The following is a 21,553-nucleotide window of genomic DNA, read 5'->3' as shown; positions in this document are numbered from 1 at the left end:
CTAAACAATAAAATATAAGTAATGTTTGATTTCAGTTATCAAAAACGGCTCTAATAGTGAAAAATATGCCGTAGTGTTTAAAAACTAGTGTGTCCCTTTAAGACACTGGGATAATGCTTCATGGATGGCAAAAAACCAAATATTGACTGAAGCCTGAAGGACGCATTGAGTATTAATTTTTCATTCCATAAGTTACTAAAATCGATATGATCACGGTGCCATAATAGTGTAATAGATAATTCAACGTCAGCTTCCAAATAGGACATTTGAACCACGGACCCTCCATACGCGAGTCCAGCTACAGGTATATACTCCCCTGGGGCGGGATGTAGCCCAGTGGTAAAGAGCTCGCTTGATGCGCGGTTGGTTTAGGATCGATCCCCGTCGGTGGTCCCATTGGGCTATTTCTCGTTCCAGCCATTGCTCCACTACTGGTATAAATAAAGGCCATGGTATGTATTATCCTGTCTGTGGGATGGTGCATATAAAAGATCCCTTGCTGCTAATCGAAAAGAGTGGCCCATGAAGTGGCAACAGTGGGTTTTCTCTCTCAATATCTGTGTGGTCCTTAACCATATGTGTGATGCCATGTAACCATAAATAAAATGTGTTGAGTGTATCGTTAAATAAAACATTTCCTTTGAACAATCTTTAATTCGTTATAATGTATCTGTATTTATTTCTGTCATATTTACTGTTATTTCAGTATTTACCTTTGAACAATCTTTAATTCGTTATAATGTATCTGTATTTATTTCTGTCATATTTACTGTTATTTCAGTATTCTAACGATGACAATGGGTTAACATCATTACAATGTTTATCTGTATTTATTTCTGTCATATTTACTGTTATTTCAGTATTCTAACGAAAACAATGTCTTAACATCATTACAGTGTTTATCTGTATTTATTTCTATCATATTTACTGTTATTTCAGGATTCTAACGACGACAGTGGGTTAACATTACAGTGTTTATCTGTATTTATTTCTGTCATATTTACTGTTATTTCAGTATTCTAACGACGACAGTGGGTTAACATCATTACAATGTTTATCTGTATTTATTTCTGTCATATTTACTGTTATTTCAGTATTCTAACGAAAACAATGTCTTAACATCATTACAGTGTTTATCTGTATTTATTTCTATCATATTTACTGTTATTTCAGGATTCTAACGACGACAGTGGGTTAACATTACAATGTTTATCTGTATTTATTTCTGTCATATTTACTGTTATTTCAGTATTCTAACGAAAACAATGTCTTAACATCATTACAGTGTTTATCTGTATTTATTTCTATGATATTTACTGTTATTTCAGGATTCTAACGACGACAGTGGGTTAACATCATTACAATGTTTATCTGTATTTATTTCTGTCATATTTACTGTTATTTGAGTATTCTAACGACGACAGTGGGTTAACATTACAGTGTTTATCTGTATTTATTTCTGTCATATTTACTGTTATTTCAGTATTCTAACGAAGACAGTGGGTTAACATCATTACAATGTTTATCTGTATTTATTTCTGTCATATTTACTGTTATTTCAGGATTCTAACGACGACAATGGGTTAACATCATTACAATGTTTATCTGTATTTATTTCTGTCATATTTACCGTTATTTCAGGATTCTAACGATGACAATGGATCGATGTCGAGCACCGCGGTGGAGAACGCGACCACCGCGTCGGTCATCACGAAGCCGACGACGCGGAAACGGAAGAACCGGAAGTCGCGCCAGGAGTGGGAGATCCTGGAGGGACTCAAGGAGGGGCAGGTGTGCGAGGACAAGCCCGACAAGTACCAAGGATTCCTCCTCAAACGCAGGAAGTGGCCTCTCAAGGGATGGCACAAGGTACGTCAGAATTTCTTCTTCTTCTTCTTTTCGTTCGCTTGACTATATCAGAATGTCTAGGTTATGGTAGCCCCACTCCCATGGCTAGTGATATTCAATTTTTGGGCTAGTAAATAACTACTATTGCCATGCCCGATGACTAGTGAAATTTGTTTGTCAAATGCTGCAGTCAATATCCTGCCCCCACCCCAATGTTAGTGTTTTTAAGCTCTATCTCACTCTTTAAGTGAAATATCCAATTATCACTATTAATTAGTAAATTGTATTAACTTAAAGTAAAGTAGGGCTAGTGAAATTTTAATCGTGGCTAGTAAATTAAAAAAAATCACTGATCACTAGAGGATTTTATAAAAATTCTAGAAACTCTGCTACACATTGAGGCATTTTATTGTCCAAAAGTGTCTATTAGAGTATGCCGTGTGGCCCAATACCTCTGACTTCAGCACTCCAGGTTTCTGTTAGTTACTTCACCCTTGGTCTATAGTCCAGTATCTACCCATTGACCAGTCCAGCTTGGGTGTCCCTAACAGAAGCCAAAGCTCCTGCTGGCATAACTCTCTGGGTCATTGAGGCATACAAGCCCCCTTGCCATGGCAGGAATGGTCTTCCCATCGACCAATCCAGCTTGGATATCCCTAACAGGAGCCGAAACTCCTGCTGGCATAGCTCTCTGGGTCATTGAGACATACAAGCCCCCTCGCCATGGCAGGAATGGTCTACCCATTGACCAATCCAGCTTGGGTGTCCCTATCAGGAGCTGAAACTCCTTCTGACATAGCTCTCTGGGTCATTGAGACATACAAGCCCCCTCGCCCTGGCAAGGAATGGTCTTCCCATCGACCAATCCAGCTTGGATATCCCTAACAGGAGCCGAAACTCCTTCTGGCATAGCTCTCTGGGTCATTGAGACATACAAGCCCCCTCACCACATCAAGGAATGGACCATGAAAGGGCATCAGAATTTTATCAGCTAGGTTTGTAGACTCCGGTAATCAGCACCATACCCCAAAGACAGTTTATTTTTTTGTTTATGTTTTGTTTTGTTTAATGCCACCACTAGAGCACATTGATTAATCAATCATCGGCTATTGGATGTCAAACATTTGGTAATTCTGACTTGTAGTCATCAGAGGAAACCCGCTACATCTTTCCTTATGCAGCAAAGGATCTTTTATATGCACTTTCCCCCTGACAAGATAGCACATACCATGGCCTTTGATATACCAGTCGTGGTGCAATGGCTGGAACGAGAAATAGCCAAATGGGCCCACCGATGGGGATCGATCCCACACCGACCGTGCATCAAGTGAGCGCTTTACCACTGGGTTACGTTCCCCAAAGACAAAGTTATTTTTTATTTCCAAAGCTTGATGAATATCATCTGCCTTAAAATAAAAAAAATATATCCATTAATTTCCAAGATTTTAGGGTAAGTAATTTTATCCTTCATACCCTTTTCCATGACGATGACCTATACACACCTGCAGATTTCACAAAGCCCAGTTTTCCACTGAAATTAACACTTTCTAAACCAACTGCTACCTACTAGGTACTTGTTGCTGGCTGATGTGATGCATACATTAATAAACAAGTGCAAGCATTTTATTTAGAACATATATATTTAAATTTCCTTTCAACACAGGCATGGATTCAGGATTTTTTAATACCAAAACATGTTGTTGTTTTTTAAATAGAATTTAAAGGTCGTTGACAGGTGGACGGGATAAGTTACACTCTTATATTATTATTAAAGGAGTACATTTACATATACACATACATTGTAATTATCAGAATTGATAGAGAAAATTATCAGTTATTATTATTAAAGGAGTACATATACATGTACATTGTAATTATCAGAATTGATAGAGAAAATGATCAGTTATTATTATTAAAGGAGTTCATATACATTTACATATACACGTACATTGTAATTATCAGAATTGATAGAGAAAATTATCAGTTATTATTATTAAAGGAGTACATATACATTTACATATACACGTTCATTGTAGTTATCAAAATTGATAGAAAAAATTATCAGTTATTATTATTAAAGGAGTACATATACATTTACATATACACGTTCATTGTAATTATCAGAATTGATAGAGAAAATGATCAGTTATTATTATTAAAGGAGTACATATACATTTACATATACATGTTCATTGTAATTATCAGAATTGATAGAGAAAATTATCAGTTATTATTATTAAAGAAGTACATTTACATATACATGTACATTGTAATTATCAGAATTGATAGAGAAAATGATCAGTTATTATTATTAAAGGAGTACATATACATTTACATATACACGTACATTGTAATTATCAGAATTGATAGAGAAAATTATCAGTTATTATTATTAAAGGAGTACATATACATTTACATATACACGTTCATTGTAGTTATCAAAATTGATAGAAAAAATTATCAGTTATTATTAAAGGAGTACATATACATTTACATATACATGTTCATTGTAATTATCAGAATTGATAGAGAAAATTATCAGTTATTATTATTAAAGAAGTACATTTACATATACATGTACATTGTAGTTATCAGAATTGATAGAGAAAATTATCAGTTATTATTATTAAAGGAGTACATTTACATATACACGTTCATTGTAGTTATCAGAATTGATAGATAAAATTATCAGTTATTATTATTAAAGGAGTACATACACATTTACATATACACGTACATTGTAGTTATCAGAATTGATAGAGAAAATTATCAATTATTATTATTAAAGGAGTACATTTACATATACACGTTCATTGTAGTTATCAGAATTGATAGATAAAATTATCAGTTATTATTATTAAAGGAGTACATACACATTTACATATACAGGTACATTGTAGTTATCAGAATTGATAGAGAAAATTGTCAGTTATTATTATTAAAGGAGTACATTTACATATACATGTACATTGTAGTTATCAGAATTGATAGAGAAAATTATCAGTTATTATTATTAAAGGAGTACATTTACATATACACGTTCATTGTAGTTATCAGAATTGATAAAGAAAATTATCAGTTATTATTATTAAAGGAGTACATATACATGTACATTGTAGTTATCAGAATTGATAGAGAAAATTATCAGTTATTATTATTAAAGGAGTACATTTACATATACACGTACATTGTAGTTATCAGAATTAATAGAGAAAATTATCAGTTATTATTATTAATGGAGTACATTTACATATACACGTTCATTGTAGTTATCAGAATTGATAGAGAAAATTATCAGTTATTATTATTAAAGGAGTACATACACATTTACATATACACGTACTTTGTAGGTATCAGAATTGATAGAGAAAATTATCAGTTATTATTATTAAAGGAGTACATACACATTTACATATACATTGTAGTTATCAGAATTGATAGAGAAAATTATCAGTTATTATTATTAAAGGAGTACATATACATTTACATATACACGTTCATTGTAGTTATCAGAATTGATAGAGAAAATTATCAGTTATTATTATTAAAGGAGTACATTTACATATACACGTTCATTGTAGTTATCAGAATTGATAGAGAAAATTATCAGTTATTATTATTAAAGGAGTACATATACATGTACATTGTAGTTATCAGAATTGATAGAGAAAATTATCAGTTATTATTATTAAAGGAGTACATTTACATATACACGTACATTGTAGTTATCAGAATTAATAGAGAAAATTATCAGTTATTATTATTAATGGAGTACATTTACATATACACGTTCATTGTAGTTATCAGAATTGATAGAGAAAATTATCAGTTATTATTATTAAAGGAGTACATACACATTTACATATACACGTACTTTGTAGGTATCAGAATTGATAGAGAAAATTATCAGTTATTATTAAAGGAGTACATACACATTTACATATACATTGTAGTTATCAGAATTGATAGAGAAAATTATCAGTTATTATTATTAAAGGAGTACATATACATTTACATATACACGTTCATTGTAGTTATCAGAATTGATAGAGAAAATTATCAGTTATTATTATTAAAGGAGTACATTTACATATACATGTACATTGTAGTTATCAGAATTGATGGAGAAAATTATCAGTTATTATTATTAAAGTAGTACATTTACATTTACATATACATGTTCATTGTAATTATCAGAATTGATAGAGAAAATTATGAGTTATTATTATTAAAGGAGTACATTTACATATACATGTACATTGTAGTTATCAGAATTGATAGAGAAAATTATCAGTTATTATTATTAAAGGAGTACATTTACATATACACGTTCGTTGTAGTTATCAGAATTGATAGAGAAAATTATCAGTTATTATTATTAAAGGAGTACATTGACATATACACGTTCATTGTAGTTATCAGAATTGATAGAGAAAATTATCAGTTGTTATTATTAAAGGAGTACATATACATGTACATTGTAGTTATCAGAATTGATAAAGAAAATTATCAGTTATTATTATTAAAGGAGTACATATACATGTACATTGTAGTTATCAGAATTGATAAAGAAAATTATCAGTTATTATTATTAAAGGAGTACATATACATTTACATATACACGTTCATTGTAATTATCAGAATTGATAGAGAAAATTATCAGTTATTATTATTAAAGGAGTACATACACATTTACATATACATGTACATTGTAGTTATCAGAATTGATAGAGATTATTATCAGTTATTATTATTAAAGGAGTACATACACCTTTACATATACACGTACATTGTAGTTATCAGAATTGATAGAGAAAATTATCAGTTATTATTATTAAAGGAGTACATAGACATATACATATACACGTTGATTGTAGTTATCAGAATTAATAGAGAAAATTATCAGTTTTTTGCACCAAATGTATATACACTGTTCTGTTTACATGAACATTACAGAAGATGTACTGTAATTTACATGTGTACAGTACAGTTATTTTATTATTTTTTCTTTTTACAGAGATTCTTTGTTGTGGATAAAGGAATACTAACTTATGCAAAATCGCCACACGATGTAAGTGCTTAATGCTTAAGATTTCTTCTATTGGTTTTAATTACAAAACAAAATATGCATGTACTCACCTTGTCCGTTGCCATATTAGTGAACTGCTAAGAGACGTAATTAGAATATTTTCATAAACAGGCCTCTGAGAACAGTTGCGTTCACTATATATTGCAGTGTTTCTGCCAGAAAGAAAGTTTTCGGTATGGCACTATGGAATTGAATGCAACCACAGTCAGTAGGGGGTATGGGGGCCTCCCCCCAGAAAGAAAATGGGTTACGGTTAGGTATTAGGGTTAACAAAATCATACAGTAATGATAAGAGTAATTAATTTTGTCAAAAGGTTAACTTAAACAAATTAAATCTGCCAAAAATTTGGGTATACCGCAATACCCGCTTTACCCTCTGGCAGAAACCCTGTACGGGTTACACAAAAACAAATTTAGGTAACCCATTTTGTTTTTATGTAACCTGTCATGACCGTGTAAATGATGTTAGAAATTCAGTGCGCGAAAAATTCTTGCAATTTTCAAAGGCCTGATAATTAAACATTGTTTGTCTGACTCTGGAACTTGCCTATTGTGAATTCTAAAAACAATTGACTAATTTTATTTTTATTTGGCCACATAATTTTATGTAAGTTTGATAGATATCATAATTTGGCGAATGGTGTTACTCGCACAGAGCTTCCACGTGGAGTTTGATAGATATCATAATTTGGCAAATTTTTGTACTTGCACAGAGCTAACTCCACATTATAGGATTTCCACTTGGAGTTTGATAGACATCATAATTTGGCAAATTTTTGTACTTGCACAGAGCTAACTCCACATTATAGGGTTTCCACGTGGAGTTTGATAGACATCATAATTTGGCAAATTTTTGTACTTGCACAGAGCTAACTCCACATTATAGGGTTTCCACGTGGAGTTTGATAGACATCATAATTTGGCAAATTTTTGTACTTGCACAGAGCTAACCCTGCATTATAGGGTTTCCACGTTGAGTTTGATAGATATCATAATTTGGCAAAAAAAAATTACTTGCACAGAGCTAACCCCGCATTATTGGGTTTCCACACGGCAGACATTACTGCTGCCTCACCTGACTGTTTTCTACATAACTGGTTTTTGTTGTTTGACAGATTCAGAAGGGAAAATACCACGGTGTCATCGATCTAGGGCTGTCTGTGTTGACTTTCAAACGACCGAGGAGACGAATCCAAATCGATGCTGAAGATCAGATATACCACATCAAAGTATAAATAATATAATAACTGAAAATAGAATTAGTTTAATATGTGTACTGTTTAATAGATCAGATATACCACATCAAAGTATAAATAATATAATAACTGAAAATAGAATTAAATATAAATATAATATGTGTACTGTTTAATAGATCAGATATACCACATCAAAGTATAACTGATATAATTACTGAAAATATAATTAATATAATATGTGTACTGTTTAATAGATCAGATATATCACATCAAAGTATAAATAATATAAGAACTGAAAATAGCATTAAATTTAAATATAATATGTGTACTGTTTAATAGATCAGATATACCACATCAAAGTATAAATAATATAATAATTGAAAATAGCATTCAATTTAAATATAATATGTGTACTGTTTAATAGATCAGATATACCACATCAAAATATAAATGATATAATTACTGAAAATAGAATTAGTTGAATTTGTTCACTGTTTAATAGATCAGATATACCACATCAAAGTATAAATAATATAATAACTGAAAATAGAATTGGTATAATATGTGTACTGTTTAACAGATCAGATATATGACATCAAAGTATAAATAATATAATTACTTAAAATAGAATTAATATAATAAGTGTATTGTTTAATAGATCAGATATACCACATCAAAGTATAAATAATATAATTACTAAAAATAAAATTAATATATGTAAACTGTTAAGAAGATTAGATATGCCACCCCAGAGTATAAATAATAATAATAATAATAATAATAATAATAACGTATACTTTTCAAAAGATCAGATATACAAGTACCAGATCAGAGTAAAAAAATAAAAATAACGTACAGTCAAACCTGTCTTAAGCGGTCACACAAGGGAGTAGATAAAAGTGGCCACTTAAGACAGGTGGCTGCTGATTACAGGTTGTGACATATAGTCTTTAAAACATTTGTTGTTGTTTCTTGTTTTAGCGTCTGTACTGCTAATTAATGGATGTGTGCTTCACAGTTTACTATAAATAAACTTTTGACATGTCGCCTCATTCAGGAAAAACTGCAACTGGAATGTATTAAATTAACAGTTCTCAACAAGTTTGTTTTCTCTTTCTGTTTAATTATTTAATTTCTACTTCATGCGGTGTATTGTCATAGTAAGTGAATCTACATATGTCAAGCGTAGCCTGCCCAGAGGCAATTAGATGCATTCTAGAATCATACTTTCTTAATTGATACACAATAGAGATGTCGGGACTGAATGGATACTAGTATTCCTGAAGGTGAGAAGATTGGTTATTTGCTGCACCGTATCACTTTTGTTAAATATCCCTTTCATATAATAGTAAACATTTACTGTGGCCGCTTAATACAAGTATTTTAGTGATTTGGGATCCGATTTGGGTGGCCGCGTTAGACAGGTGACCGCTTATTACAGGTGCATTTACGTTGTAAATCGTTTGGGAGGGGAAAAAGTGGCCGCTGAATACAGGTTACTGCTAGGACAGGTTTGACTGTATATTGTTTAAAAACCCAGTGGGTATTAAAGAGACAGTTCATCAAAAAACTGTTCCCTGTAATTGTTTTTATTACATACTTGTTCAGTCTAACTATAGTGATAAAGACATTTTCAAACCGTGTGATAAATTTGTATCACATATGTGCAATCTGGACCGGAACTTTGAAATTATGTCACATCGTATTTGCAACATTACACAAGGCTGCCGCAGAGTATGATTCTTAATGTTAACTGAATCCATGAAAGGAGTATTAATCATAAATTTAAGAAAGTTGTTATGATGTTAAATTAAAAACCATTTTTGCAAAACATAAACGAAGGTATGTAATAAATACAGAACTTCACATACATTGTTTTCCCTTCCTATTTATTGCACTCGTTTATTTTGCGAAAGAACTTACCACTCAGCCGCTGCGCTGTCTTGTAGTATATATTCTTGCACAAAATAAATTTGTGAAGTATGTGAAGTTTGTATACTTCTCACCTTCAGCCCTGAAATATCTTTTAACGCTGTTTAGTACATGTATATGTATTTTTTAACACTGCATTTAATTATTCTTAGGTGAAAGACAGTCGAGCATTTGAAGAATGGTTGTCACGGTTGCGACACCACCGCTTGTACAGACAGCATGAGATTGCATATGGAACGAAAGAGTCGCCAAGACTCACTGGGATTACCCCCCCTGTTCAAGATTTACCTCTTAATTGTAAGTTTATTTAGAGAACTCAAAATCACTTTCTTGGCAGTGGACGACTGCAAACAACGTTCTTCGTCTACCCTTGCAGGGGAGACAATTCATCAGTGAGGGACATGACTGTAGCTGTGTAGCATTTTGGTTGTGCTGGCACTAGATAAGTATGAATAATAATGAAAATTAGATACAAATTATCTAAATTATTTACTACAGCAATTCATATTACAATGATGGCAATTGCCGTCGGTGCTGTTGTTAAGTTTGAACCCTGGGTCTGCTATGGGGGTTCGATCCTGTGGCCCAAGCATCTCAAGCAAGTGCTATATCTACCATCGTCAATACAAATTAGTGTTGGGAAACAGATACATTTTTTCTTTTCATCACTTTACAAGTATATGAACTGATCAAGTACTAAATCTGTTACATTATACCCCCACTAGTTAGTTATTTTTATTTTTAATGACTCCACTGGAGCACATTGAGTTATTAATCATCGTCTATTGGATGTCAAACATTTGGTAATTCTGACATATAGTCTTAGAGAGGAAACCCGCTACATTATTCCATTAGTAGCAATGGATCTTTTATATGTACCATCCCACAGACATGGATGGCACATGCCATGGCCATTGATATAGCAGCCGTGGTGCACTGGCTAGAACAAGAAATGGTGCAATGGGCCGGCCCATTGACGGGGATCGATCCTAGACTGACCGTGCATCAGCCGTGGTGCACTGGCTAGAACAAGAAATGGTGCAATGGGCCGGCCCACTGACGGGGATCGATCCTAGACTGACCGTGCATCAGCCGTGGTGCACTGGCTAGAACAAGAAATGGTGCAATGGGCCGGCCCACTGATGGGGATCGATCCTAGACTGACCGTGCATCAGCCGTGGTGCACTGGCTAGAACAAGAAATGGTGCAATGGGCCGGCCCACTGACGGGGATCGATCCTAGACTGACCGTGCATCAGCCGTGGTGCACTGGCTAGAACAAGAAATGGTGCAATGGGCCGGCCCACTGACGGGGATCGATCCTAGACTGACCGTGCATCAGCCGTGGTGCACTGGCTAGAACAAGAAATGGTGCAATGGGCCGGCCCACTGACGGGGATCGATCCTAGACTGACCGTGCATCAAGCGGGTGCGTTACCACTGGGCTACGTCCCGCCCCTGATGTTGTACCAAAGTCAAACAATTTTATCTTTTTATCAGGAGAAGCAATGACTCCACGTGAAATTCTCGTGTACATGTTTTAACACTGTATTCAGTTTGCTGTTTTTTATCAGGAGAAGCAATGACTCCACGTGAAATTCTTGTGTACATGTTTTAACACTGTATTCAGTTTGCTGTTTTTTATCAGGAGAAGCAATCGACTCCACGTGAAATTCTTGTGTACATGTTTTAACACTGTATTCAGTTTGCTGTTTTTTATCAGGAGAAGCAATCGACTCCACGTGAAATTCTCGTGTACATGTTTTAACACTGTATTCAGTTTGCTGTTTTTTATCAGGAGAAGCAATCGACTCCACGTGAAATTCTCGTGTACATGTTTTAACACTGTATTCAGTTTGCTGTTTTTTATGCATTATTTATTAATGTTTATTATTTATTTAGCGCCAAATATTGCCGAGAGCTTGAAAAAGGATGTAATACGGCAGACCAGCTTCAAGGCACCGGGTCACGGTCGCGTAGCAGCCTGGGTGCTGGACACTGCAGGCTTCGACCAGTGCAATAAGGGTAAGGCCATTGTCATAACCGATACCTGTTTTAGACCAGTGCAATAAGGGTAAGGCCATTTAAAAAAAAGGTACATGTTTAAAACCAATGCAATAGGGTAAGGCCATTGTCATAACAGATACCTGTTGTAGACCAGTGCAATAAGGGTGAAGCCATTTTAAAAATAGGTACTTGTATTAGACCAGTGCAATAAGGGTAAGGCCATTTTCAAAATAGGTACCTGTTTAAGACCAGTGCAATAGGGTAAGGCCATTGTCATAACAGATACCTGTTTTAGACCAGTGCAATAAGGGTGAAGCCATTTTAAAAATAGGTACCTGTATTAGACCAGTGCAATAAGGATACGGCCATTTTCAAAATAGGTACCTGTTATAGACCAGTGCAGTAATGGTAAGACCATTCTCATAACCGATACCTGTTTTAGACCAGTGCAGTAAGGGTCAGGCCATTCTTAAAACAGATACCTGCTATAGACCCTTGCAATTAGGGTACAGTCATTTTTAAAATAGGTACCTGTTTTAGCCCAGTGCAATAAGGGTAAGGCCATTCTCACAACAGATGCCTGTTTTACAGTGGACTATGGGTAAGGTCAGTCTTGAAAATCAATGCCTGTTTTAGACCAGTGCACCTCCCCTCTCTCACTTCTTCTGTCTCCCCTCCCTCCCCCCCCTCTCTCTCTACCCCTCCTCTCTCTCTCTGTCTTACTGTCCCCTATCTTCTGGCTCCCCTCCCTCTTTCTCTCCATCCAGCCATCATTTAAAATGTGCTGAGGTGTCGTTATTAAACTTTCCTTTCCTTTGTTCCGTGTTTTATAGGTGTCAGTGAAGCCCAGAATCAGCTGTGTGACCTCCGCGACCTGCTAGATCAAATCCAGAACCTCCCACTGTCTGGTGACCCCACTCTCGAGGTACGTCACTGTTTAACAATCACTCACAAGCAGTAATAATAGCGAGCTCCAAGAATTAATTTTCTGGAGACGAGTGTCAGAAAAACCATCTACAAAAGGACGAGTACCATAAATTGTTTCTGGTTCAGTCAGTCTGAATAAGTTTGGTCTAATTATTATAAAATTTACTCTTCATTTATTTTTGTACCGCGACATCACTCCTTCTTTCAGCTGATATATATTACGTCACTAGAAGGGTTGCATGCAGTGATACATATTATGTGACTTCACGTAATACCTTTGGTTACGGCATGACGTAGTCAACAGGTAGCAATGGCCATCTACCTCATAAATGACGAGACCGATTAACCAATGAAAAGGGCGCATTAGCGTCTAGGGGACATGTGCTAGATGGTTTTTCTAGCACAGCTTTCTAGCACCTTTCTACCAGTTGATTGAACTAGAAATAGCATTCCGTCACTGTCTATATTCTCTGGGTGGGATTTAGCTCAGTCGGTTGAGTGCTCGCTTGAGGTGCTTGCATCGCAGGATCGAACCACCTTGGTGGATCCATTCAGCTGATTGGTTTTTTTTTCTCATTCCAATCAGTGCACCACAACTGGTCAAAGGCTGTGGTATGTGCTATCCTGTATGTAGGGAAAGTGTGTTATAAAAGATCCTTTCCTGCATTAGGAAAACTGTAGAGGGTTTCCTATCATGACTATGAGTCAGAATTACCAAATGTTTGACATCCAATAGTCGATGATTAATTAATGAATATGGTCTGACGGGTCGACAGGTGAAAATATCTCCCGGTCCGTGATTATTTGGACTGGCAAAAACCTGTCGGGATGGTAGTATTTCGACCCCTGCATTATTATTTAACCTTCTGACTACTGCAGGCGAGATATCTCGCCCGATGTCACGTCAGTCGATATACTGTACACTGTATACAGTGCATTCCCCAATTCATATTTCCCGCCGTTTTGCACACGACACTCACCGGAAACGGAAATATAATTAAAGAAAAAAGATTTTTTTTTTTAAATGGTGGCTTTTGTTTTGATTTTTTCATTTGAAAATACCTTGAAATTTTGAGTTCGGCAAGTATTTTCGCTTGACAACAATGGCGGCACGTCGCGGTCATTTTCAGGGATCGATAGCTGATTGTGACAGCTAATTTGATAATAAATGTGATCGTTTTACCAACAACAAAAATTACCAAATATTGCAATATGAATCTTAGTTCGGGTTTAAAAAAAAATTCTGGTCAGAAAACCACTGTTATCGGGAATAATGGACATAAATACTGGACAGCTGGCCACAAATGCCCCTAAGTAAATGCAACTTTTTCTATTTTTTGCCTAATTTTAATCACCATTAGCCGATCTAAAATAATAAAAATTACAAAAAAAGACACGAAAATAATACTTACCGATTAATATATGAACTTTATTTCATGTTTTTATAAAACATTTAATTGAATATATGTGAGTAAAAATTATAAACTTGTACCCACTCAACGTGGTTTTTTGTTAAAAATTAATCCAGTAGTCTAAAGGTTAATGTGATAGTTAAATCACAAAGAGTGAAGAGTAACTTGTACAGTTTTCATTATTAAACTGTAGAAAGTAACGGCCAGTTGTACAGTCAGTGCATGAGGTGTTTTATATCTAACACTGAACACATGGCTCATAATACTAACTGAATTTTCATTGATCTCTATGCTACAGTTAGCAATATCACCCCCAAAATGGTAATATTTTTGTGTAATTTCCTGACTTAAGTGCTCGTTTTCTGGAACCTTTCTACCAGTTGATTGAACTGTCTCTCTATTCTCTGGGCAGGATTTATCTCAGTCAGCTAAGTGCTCACTTGAGGTGCTTGCGTCGCAGGATCAAACCACCTCGGTGGATCCATTCAAATGATTGGGCTTTTTCTCATTCCAACCAGTGGGATGGTGCATATAAAAGATCCCTTGCTACTAATGGAAATATGTAGCAGGTTTCTTCTCTAAGACTTTGGGGCAGACCGTAGCCCAGTGGTAAAGCACTTGCTTGATGCACGGTCGGTCTAGCAATGATCCCTGTCGGTAGGACCATTGGGTTATTTCTCTTTCCAGTCAGTGGTATATCAAAGGCCGTGGTATGTGCTATCCTGTCTGAGATGGTACATATAAAAGATCCCTGGCTACTGATAGAAAAATATTGTGGGTTTTCTCTCTTAAGACTATATGTCAAAATTAGCAAATGTTTGACATCCAATAGCCGATGTGCTCCAGTGGGGTGCTTCAGTGGTGTGCTCCAGTGGTGTGCTCCAGTGGTGTGCTCCAGTGGTGTCGTAAATGTTAAACAAAATTTTAACTTTTGTACCTGTAACAGTAAGGCAGGGACTATTTCTTGTTTGAAAATTGAAAACTACAATTTAACATTTCACGAGTGTGTAAAGATGTTTAATACTTACACAGCTACATGCGATACTAAACGAAATGTTACCAGCATAGATAAAGACCCTCAACATTTTCCCAGAATTCCACATTTTAGACTTCTCTTCCTGTCCTTGGTCTTTGACCTAGTTCAGTCTGTAGAGCGTTTGCCTGAAGTGCTTGAATCATAGGTTCAAACCTCCTCAAAGGATAGAATACTCCCTGAATCCACACACAGATCTCGCTGTCCATCTTGCTCCCAATTGCAGGTATCGGTTTAGGATCGATCCCCATCGGTGGCCCTATTGGTCTATTTCTCGTTCCAACCAGTGCTCTACAACTGGTGTAACAAAGGCCGTGGTATGTACTATCCTATCTGTGGGATGGTGCATATAAAAGATCACTTGCTGCTAATCAAAAAGAGTAGCCCTTGAAGTGACGACAGCGTGTTTCCTCTCTCAATATCTGTGTGGTCCTTAACCATATGTCCGACGCCATATAACCGTTAATAAAATGTGTTGAATGCATCATTAAATAAAACATTTCCTTCCTTCCATGTAACCATAAATAAAATGTTTTGAGTGCATCGTTAAATAAAACTTCTTTCCTTCCGTCCCAATCACTGCCCTGAGACTAGTTCAAATAAAGTAATTTTTAGCTCCCTTTAGCATGTTAAAGGCATACTGTCACAGATTTAAGGACCTTATTTCTCTAAAAATGGATAATAAATGAAAATTGCATTACTGTTTAGAAACCAAATCTAGCTATCGCATCACCTTAACTGAACCATGATGGAGTGGAATCCATGTCAACCATCTTGGCAATATTAATTTTTGAATTATGGACCATTGCCATAATTCAATTACTTTTTCAAAATGTTCTTAATAAGTGGAGTAGGGTCGCTAAGAAGATAGTTGAATAAAGTACGTTTAGGCACAAATCAAATATATGTTTTTCAGGCAGTACTTTGTTAGGCCATTTAATCGGTCAGTGGTCTGTGACAATATGCCTTGGATTTATATAGTTCCGATATGGTAATGTCTAAGTTAGGGGAGCAAGTAATCAGTCAGCTTTATGTTTTATTCACGGTGAGGTCTTTACACCTGACAAATAAATGATTTAGTAGTTTGGAAATTCATTAACTGCAGTTATTTTCCATTTTATTTTGGGAGGGTGGGACGTAAACCAGTGGTAAAGCGCTCGCTTGTTTCGTGGTCGATTTGGGATCGATCCCCGATTTCTCATTCCAGCCAGTGCACCACGACTGGTATATCAAAGGCTGTGGTATGTGCTATCCTGTCTGTGGGATGGTGCATATAAAAGATCCCTTGATACTAATGGAAGAATGTAGTGGGTTTCCTTTCTAAGACTATATGTCAAAATTACCAAATGTTTAACATCCAATAGCCAATGATTAATAAATCAATGTGCTCTAGTGGTGTCGTTAAACAAAGGAAACTTGTTTCTTTTGGAAACCAATACTAAAGAGATTAACCAGGTTTTACTGTGCTTTTTTTTGTATACATGTATGTAGCGAACATGCCCTACATCTTTTCATTACATTCTAGTAATCATGACCTTTTAGTTAAATGTACTTCGACTGCAAAATAATTTAAACACTATTTCTGTAAAATACTTAAGGCTGAATTTACGAAGCCTGTTTTTCTTAAACGCAGGTGTTTAAGCATTGTAAATGTATATAGTTTGATGCGTGTAAGACATAAACAGGTGTTTAAGCATTGTAAATGTATATAGTTTGATGCGTGTAAGACATAAACAGGTGTTTAAGCATTGTAAATGTATATAGTTTGATGCGTGTAAGACATAAACAGGTGTTTAAGCATTGTAAATGTATATAGTTTGATGCGTGTAAGACATAAACAGGTGTTTAAGCATTGTAAATGTATATAGTTTGATGCGTGTAAGACATAAACAGGTGTTTAAGCATTGTAAATGTATATAGTTTGATGCGTGTAAGACATAAACAGGTGTTTAAGCATTGTAAATGTATATAGTTTGATGCGTGTAAGACATAAACAGGTGTTTAAGCATTGTAAATGTATATAGTTTGATGCGTGTAAGACATAAACAGGTGTTTAAGCATTGTAAATGTATATAGTTTGATGCGTGTAAGACATAAACAGGTGTTTAAGCATTGTAAATGTATATAGTTTGATGCGTGTAAGGGCTTTATTGTTCCTTGCTTGATATATCATTCTATGCATATCCACTTGTGCATTCAGACGTCGTTTTGTTTCTGGAAGCTGTAGAATGGATTTTGGTGCCTGTGTTGGCATGTGCTGTAAAAGTATCAGTCCTCTTACAGACAAAGATGAAACCATATATTGTCAACACTAGGCACTCCTCTATAGATAGGGGTAGGACGTAGCCCAGTGGTAAAATACTCACCTGATTACTCATCGTTGGATCCATTGGGCTATTTTTCATTCCGGCCAGAACAGTACAAATGGTATATCAAAGGCTGTGATATGTGCTATTCTGATTCTGGGATGGAGCACATAAAAGATCCCTTGCTACTAATGGACAAATGTAGCAGGTTTCCTCTCTAAGACTACATGTCAAAATCACCAACTAATTGATATACAATAGCCAATTATTAATAAATAAAGGCGCTCTAGTGGTGTCATTAAACAAAACAAACTCTTTTTTTATGTAGGTGCCCAGCCAGTGCACCACGAGGTGGTATATCAAGGCCATGGTATGTGCTATCCTGTCTGTGACATGGAACACATAAAAGATCCCTTGCTACTAATGGAAAAATGTCAAAATCACCAAATGTTTGATAAACAAATGTTTTTTCGTCTGTAGACAAAACATCTGACAGTGAATTATGGCAGCATACCTTCATTGGTATATCAAAGGCTGTGGTATGTGCTGTCCTTCCTGTGGGATGGTACATATAAAAGATCCCTTGTTACTAATAGAAACATATAAAGGGTTTCCTCTCTAAGACTATATGTAAAAATCACCAAATGTTTAAAATCCAATAGCTGATGATTAATAACACAGTATGCTCTAGTGGTGGTGTTATACAAAATAAACTTTTTAACAATATTTCCCAGAATAGAAATCTATATTAGTAATGCAGGGGGAACAACTCTTGTTATCAGGGGACAAAAATGCAATGAAGCCTGAGACAAAAATGCAATGAAGCCTGAGGCTTAATATGGGCTTCACTAATAAAACAGTTTGCACCTTTTTTTCTTACTCAACCATAAGGTGTATTTTAGGGTTAAACATATTTTGGTTTGTTTATCTAGTTTGTATATAAGATAAGGTGGGGATAGGGGCACTTTAAGTGTGATGGACTGAGGGATTCCATTACAGGAGCTTTGCATACTTCTGAGCACAATAAAAGGGAAATGTGGGTAGAATATATCTACTAATATTTTTATTTCCTCATTAAAATGAAACGTTTATGAGGAAAATACCCTCTGGTAGATCTGTTTAATTTAAACAGTTAAAAATATATTTAAAAAAACCTAAATTTCTTAATAATATAACAGGGAAAATAATTCACTGTTAAAAGGTATACTCCTTCACTTAGTATTTTAATCATGTTTCAGTTATTGGAAATAGAAGATTGTGAGAAAAATATATAATACATGTATAGTACATACATTCAAATTAATTTAAAGGGTGGGGTGGGGGACGTAGCCCAGTCCTGAAACGTTCGCCTTATGCACCGTTGTTCTACAATCGATCTCTGTCGGTGTGTCCATTGAGTTATTTCTCATTCCAGTGTACCACGACTGGTATATCAAAGCCTGTGGTATGTGCTGTCTAGTCTGTAGAATGGTGCATATAAAAGATCCCTTGCTACTAATGGGAAAATGTAGCAGGTTTCTTCTCTAAAACTGTATGTCAAAATGATTAATATATCGATGTGCCCTAGTGGTTTTTTTAAACAAAAACAAAAACTTAAATTAATAATAATGAGCCTACTTCTCTTTGTTTTGTTGCCATATTCAAGTTATTGGAAACAGAAGGTTGTGAGAAAAATAATTGGTATCTAATGTGTAGATTTAATTAAAACAGTTCAGATTTTAAAAGCTCTAATTTGCTTAGCAACGGGAAATAACTCACTGCTAATAATGAGCCTACTTCTCTTTGTTTCGTTGCCATACTCCAGTTATTGGAAACAGAAGGTTGTGAGAAAAAGAAATTGGTATCTAATATGTAGATTTAATTAAAACAGTTCAGATTTTAAAACCTCTAATTTGCTTAGCAACAGGGGAAATAACTCACTGCTAATAATGATGCTCCTTCCCTTTGTTTCCTTGCCATGCTCCAGTTATTGGAAACAGAAGGTTGTGAGAAAAAGAAATCTCGACGTGGATTTGGCCGGAGTAGTAAGAAAAAGGACTCGAAGCTAGGTAGTCCGACTTTAAGAGACTCCGTAAGTGCACTGCGGGTGTTGTTTAGTGTCATCTTGCCTTTAGAGTCACGCTTGTGTAGAGGTTGCTGGAGAAATGTCCCTCAGTGTTAACAATGTGTTTATGGTAGACATTTTGTTGTAAACGTCTTATGGTAAACCTTTTTGTCTTGAAAATACCTTACTGTAGAATTATTGTAAATATTTGATTAAACATGTAAATGTATTGTTAACATCTTGATGTAAACAGCATGATATAAATTAAAATTTCATAATAGATTTAAAAATACCTTTATTGTTAACATCTTATTGTAAACTTCTGTTCATGTCTTACTGGTAACATCTTAATGTAAATGTCATAACATCTAACAGTAAATGTCTTATTGTAAACATAACATATTAAACATCGTATTGTAAACATAACATAACATCTTATTGTAAACATAACATAACATGGTATTGTAAACATAACATAACATCATATTGTAAACATAACATCATCGTATTGTAAACATAACATAACATCTTATTGTAAACATAACATAACATCGTATTGTAAACATAACATAACATCGTATTGTAAACATAACATAACATCGTATTGTAAACATAACATAACATCGTATTGTAAACATAACATAACATCGTATTGTAAACATAACATAACATCGTATTGTAAACATAACATAACATCGTATTGTAAAGTTCCTATTAACATTTTAAAGGGACAGACCCTAGTTTCAACCCGTGAAAATTAACACGAAGTTTAGTAAATCTACAAACCTGTAACACATTTGGATAAAGTTACAATTGAGTGAAACATGTTTGTGACTTTGAAATGATGAAATGCCCTCTAAAAATAGACTAAAACTCGACTCCCATAACTGTTACTTCTCAGACGCACTAGCATTTTTAAAAATGTCAGAAATATATTTTGTGACATTACAAAACGCCAAAAATGACCAGAAACACTTCGAATGTACGGAAATGGATAATGTAAACAATAAAATCCTAAGTAAAAGTATGATTTCAATTATCCAAAATGGCTATAATAGTCAAACATTTGCCTTAGTGTTTAAAAACTAGGGTATGTCCCTTTAAAACACACATCTTGTTAACATCTTGCTGTAAACAATTTACAGTATACTTATTGTTTACATTTTACCATAAACAATCTTATTGGAAACCTTTTATTATCAACCCATTTTTGTAAATGTCTTACTTTTAACATCTTACTGTAAACAGTGTATGCCTCTTTGATGTCAACATCTTCATATAAACATCATACTGTTAACATGGTATTGTAAACCTCATACTGTTAACATGGTATTGTAAACCTCATACTGTCAACATGATATTGTAAACCTCATACTGTTAACATGGTATTGTATACCTCATACTGTCAACATGGTATTGTATACCTCATACTGTTAACATGGTATTGTAAACCTCATACTGTTAACATGGTATTGTATACCTCATACTGTCAACATGGTATTGTAAACCTCATACTGTTAACATGGTATTGTAAACCTCATACTGTCAACATGGTATTGTAAACCCCATACTGTCAACATGGTATTGTATACCTCATACTGTCAACATGGTATTGTAAACCTCATACTGTTAACATGGTATTGTAAACCTCATACTGTCAACATGGTATTGTAAACCTCATACTGTCAACATGGTATTGTATACCTCATACTGTCAACATGGTATTGTTAACATCTAATTGTAAACCTCATATTGTTAAC

At 34.7% G+C, this 21,553-nt stretch overlaps 1 protein-coding gene across 1 annotated transcript in view; it reads left to right on the top strand.

The window, feature by feature from the left end:
* Window positions 1-21,553, top strand: part of LOC121387892 (oxysterol-binding protein-related protein 6-like) — a 119,138-nt gene that overhangs the window by 51,796 nt on the left and 45,789 nt on the right. The window contains exons 3-9 of the mRNA XM_041519123.1: window positions 1,642-1,869; window positions 6,866-6,919; window positions 8,053-8,166; window positions 10,218-10,362; window positions 11,967-12,089; window positions 12,905-12,996; window positions 19,716-19,820. Coding sequence (XP_041375057.1) covers window positions 1,642-1,869; window positions 6,866-6,919; window positions 8,053-8,166; window positions 10,218-10,362; window positions 11,967-12,089; window positions 12,905-12,996; window positions 19,716-19,820 — 861 coding nt within the window. The remainder of the gene's footprint in view (window positions 1-1,641; window positions 1,870-6,865; window positions 6,920-8,052; window positions 8,167-10,217; window positions 10,363-11,966; window positions 12,090-12,904; window positions 12,997-19,715; window positions 19,821-21,553) is intronic.

The sequence above is a fragment of the Gigantopelta aegis genome, chromosome 13 (assembly GCF_016097555.1).
Source record: "Gigantopelta aegis isolate Gae_Host chromosome 13, Gae_host_genome, whole genome shotgun sequence".
Taxonomy (NCBI): domain Eukaryota; kingdom Metazoa; phylum Mollusca; class Gastropoda; order Neomphalida; family Peltospiridae; genus Gigantopelta; species Gigantopelta aegis.
This window is presented reverse-complemented; position numbering and strand designations above follow the sequence as displayed.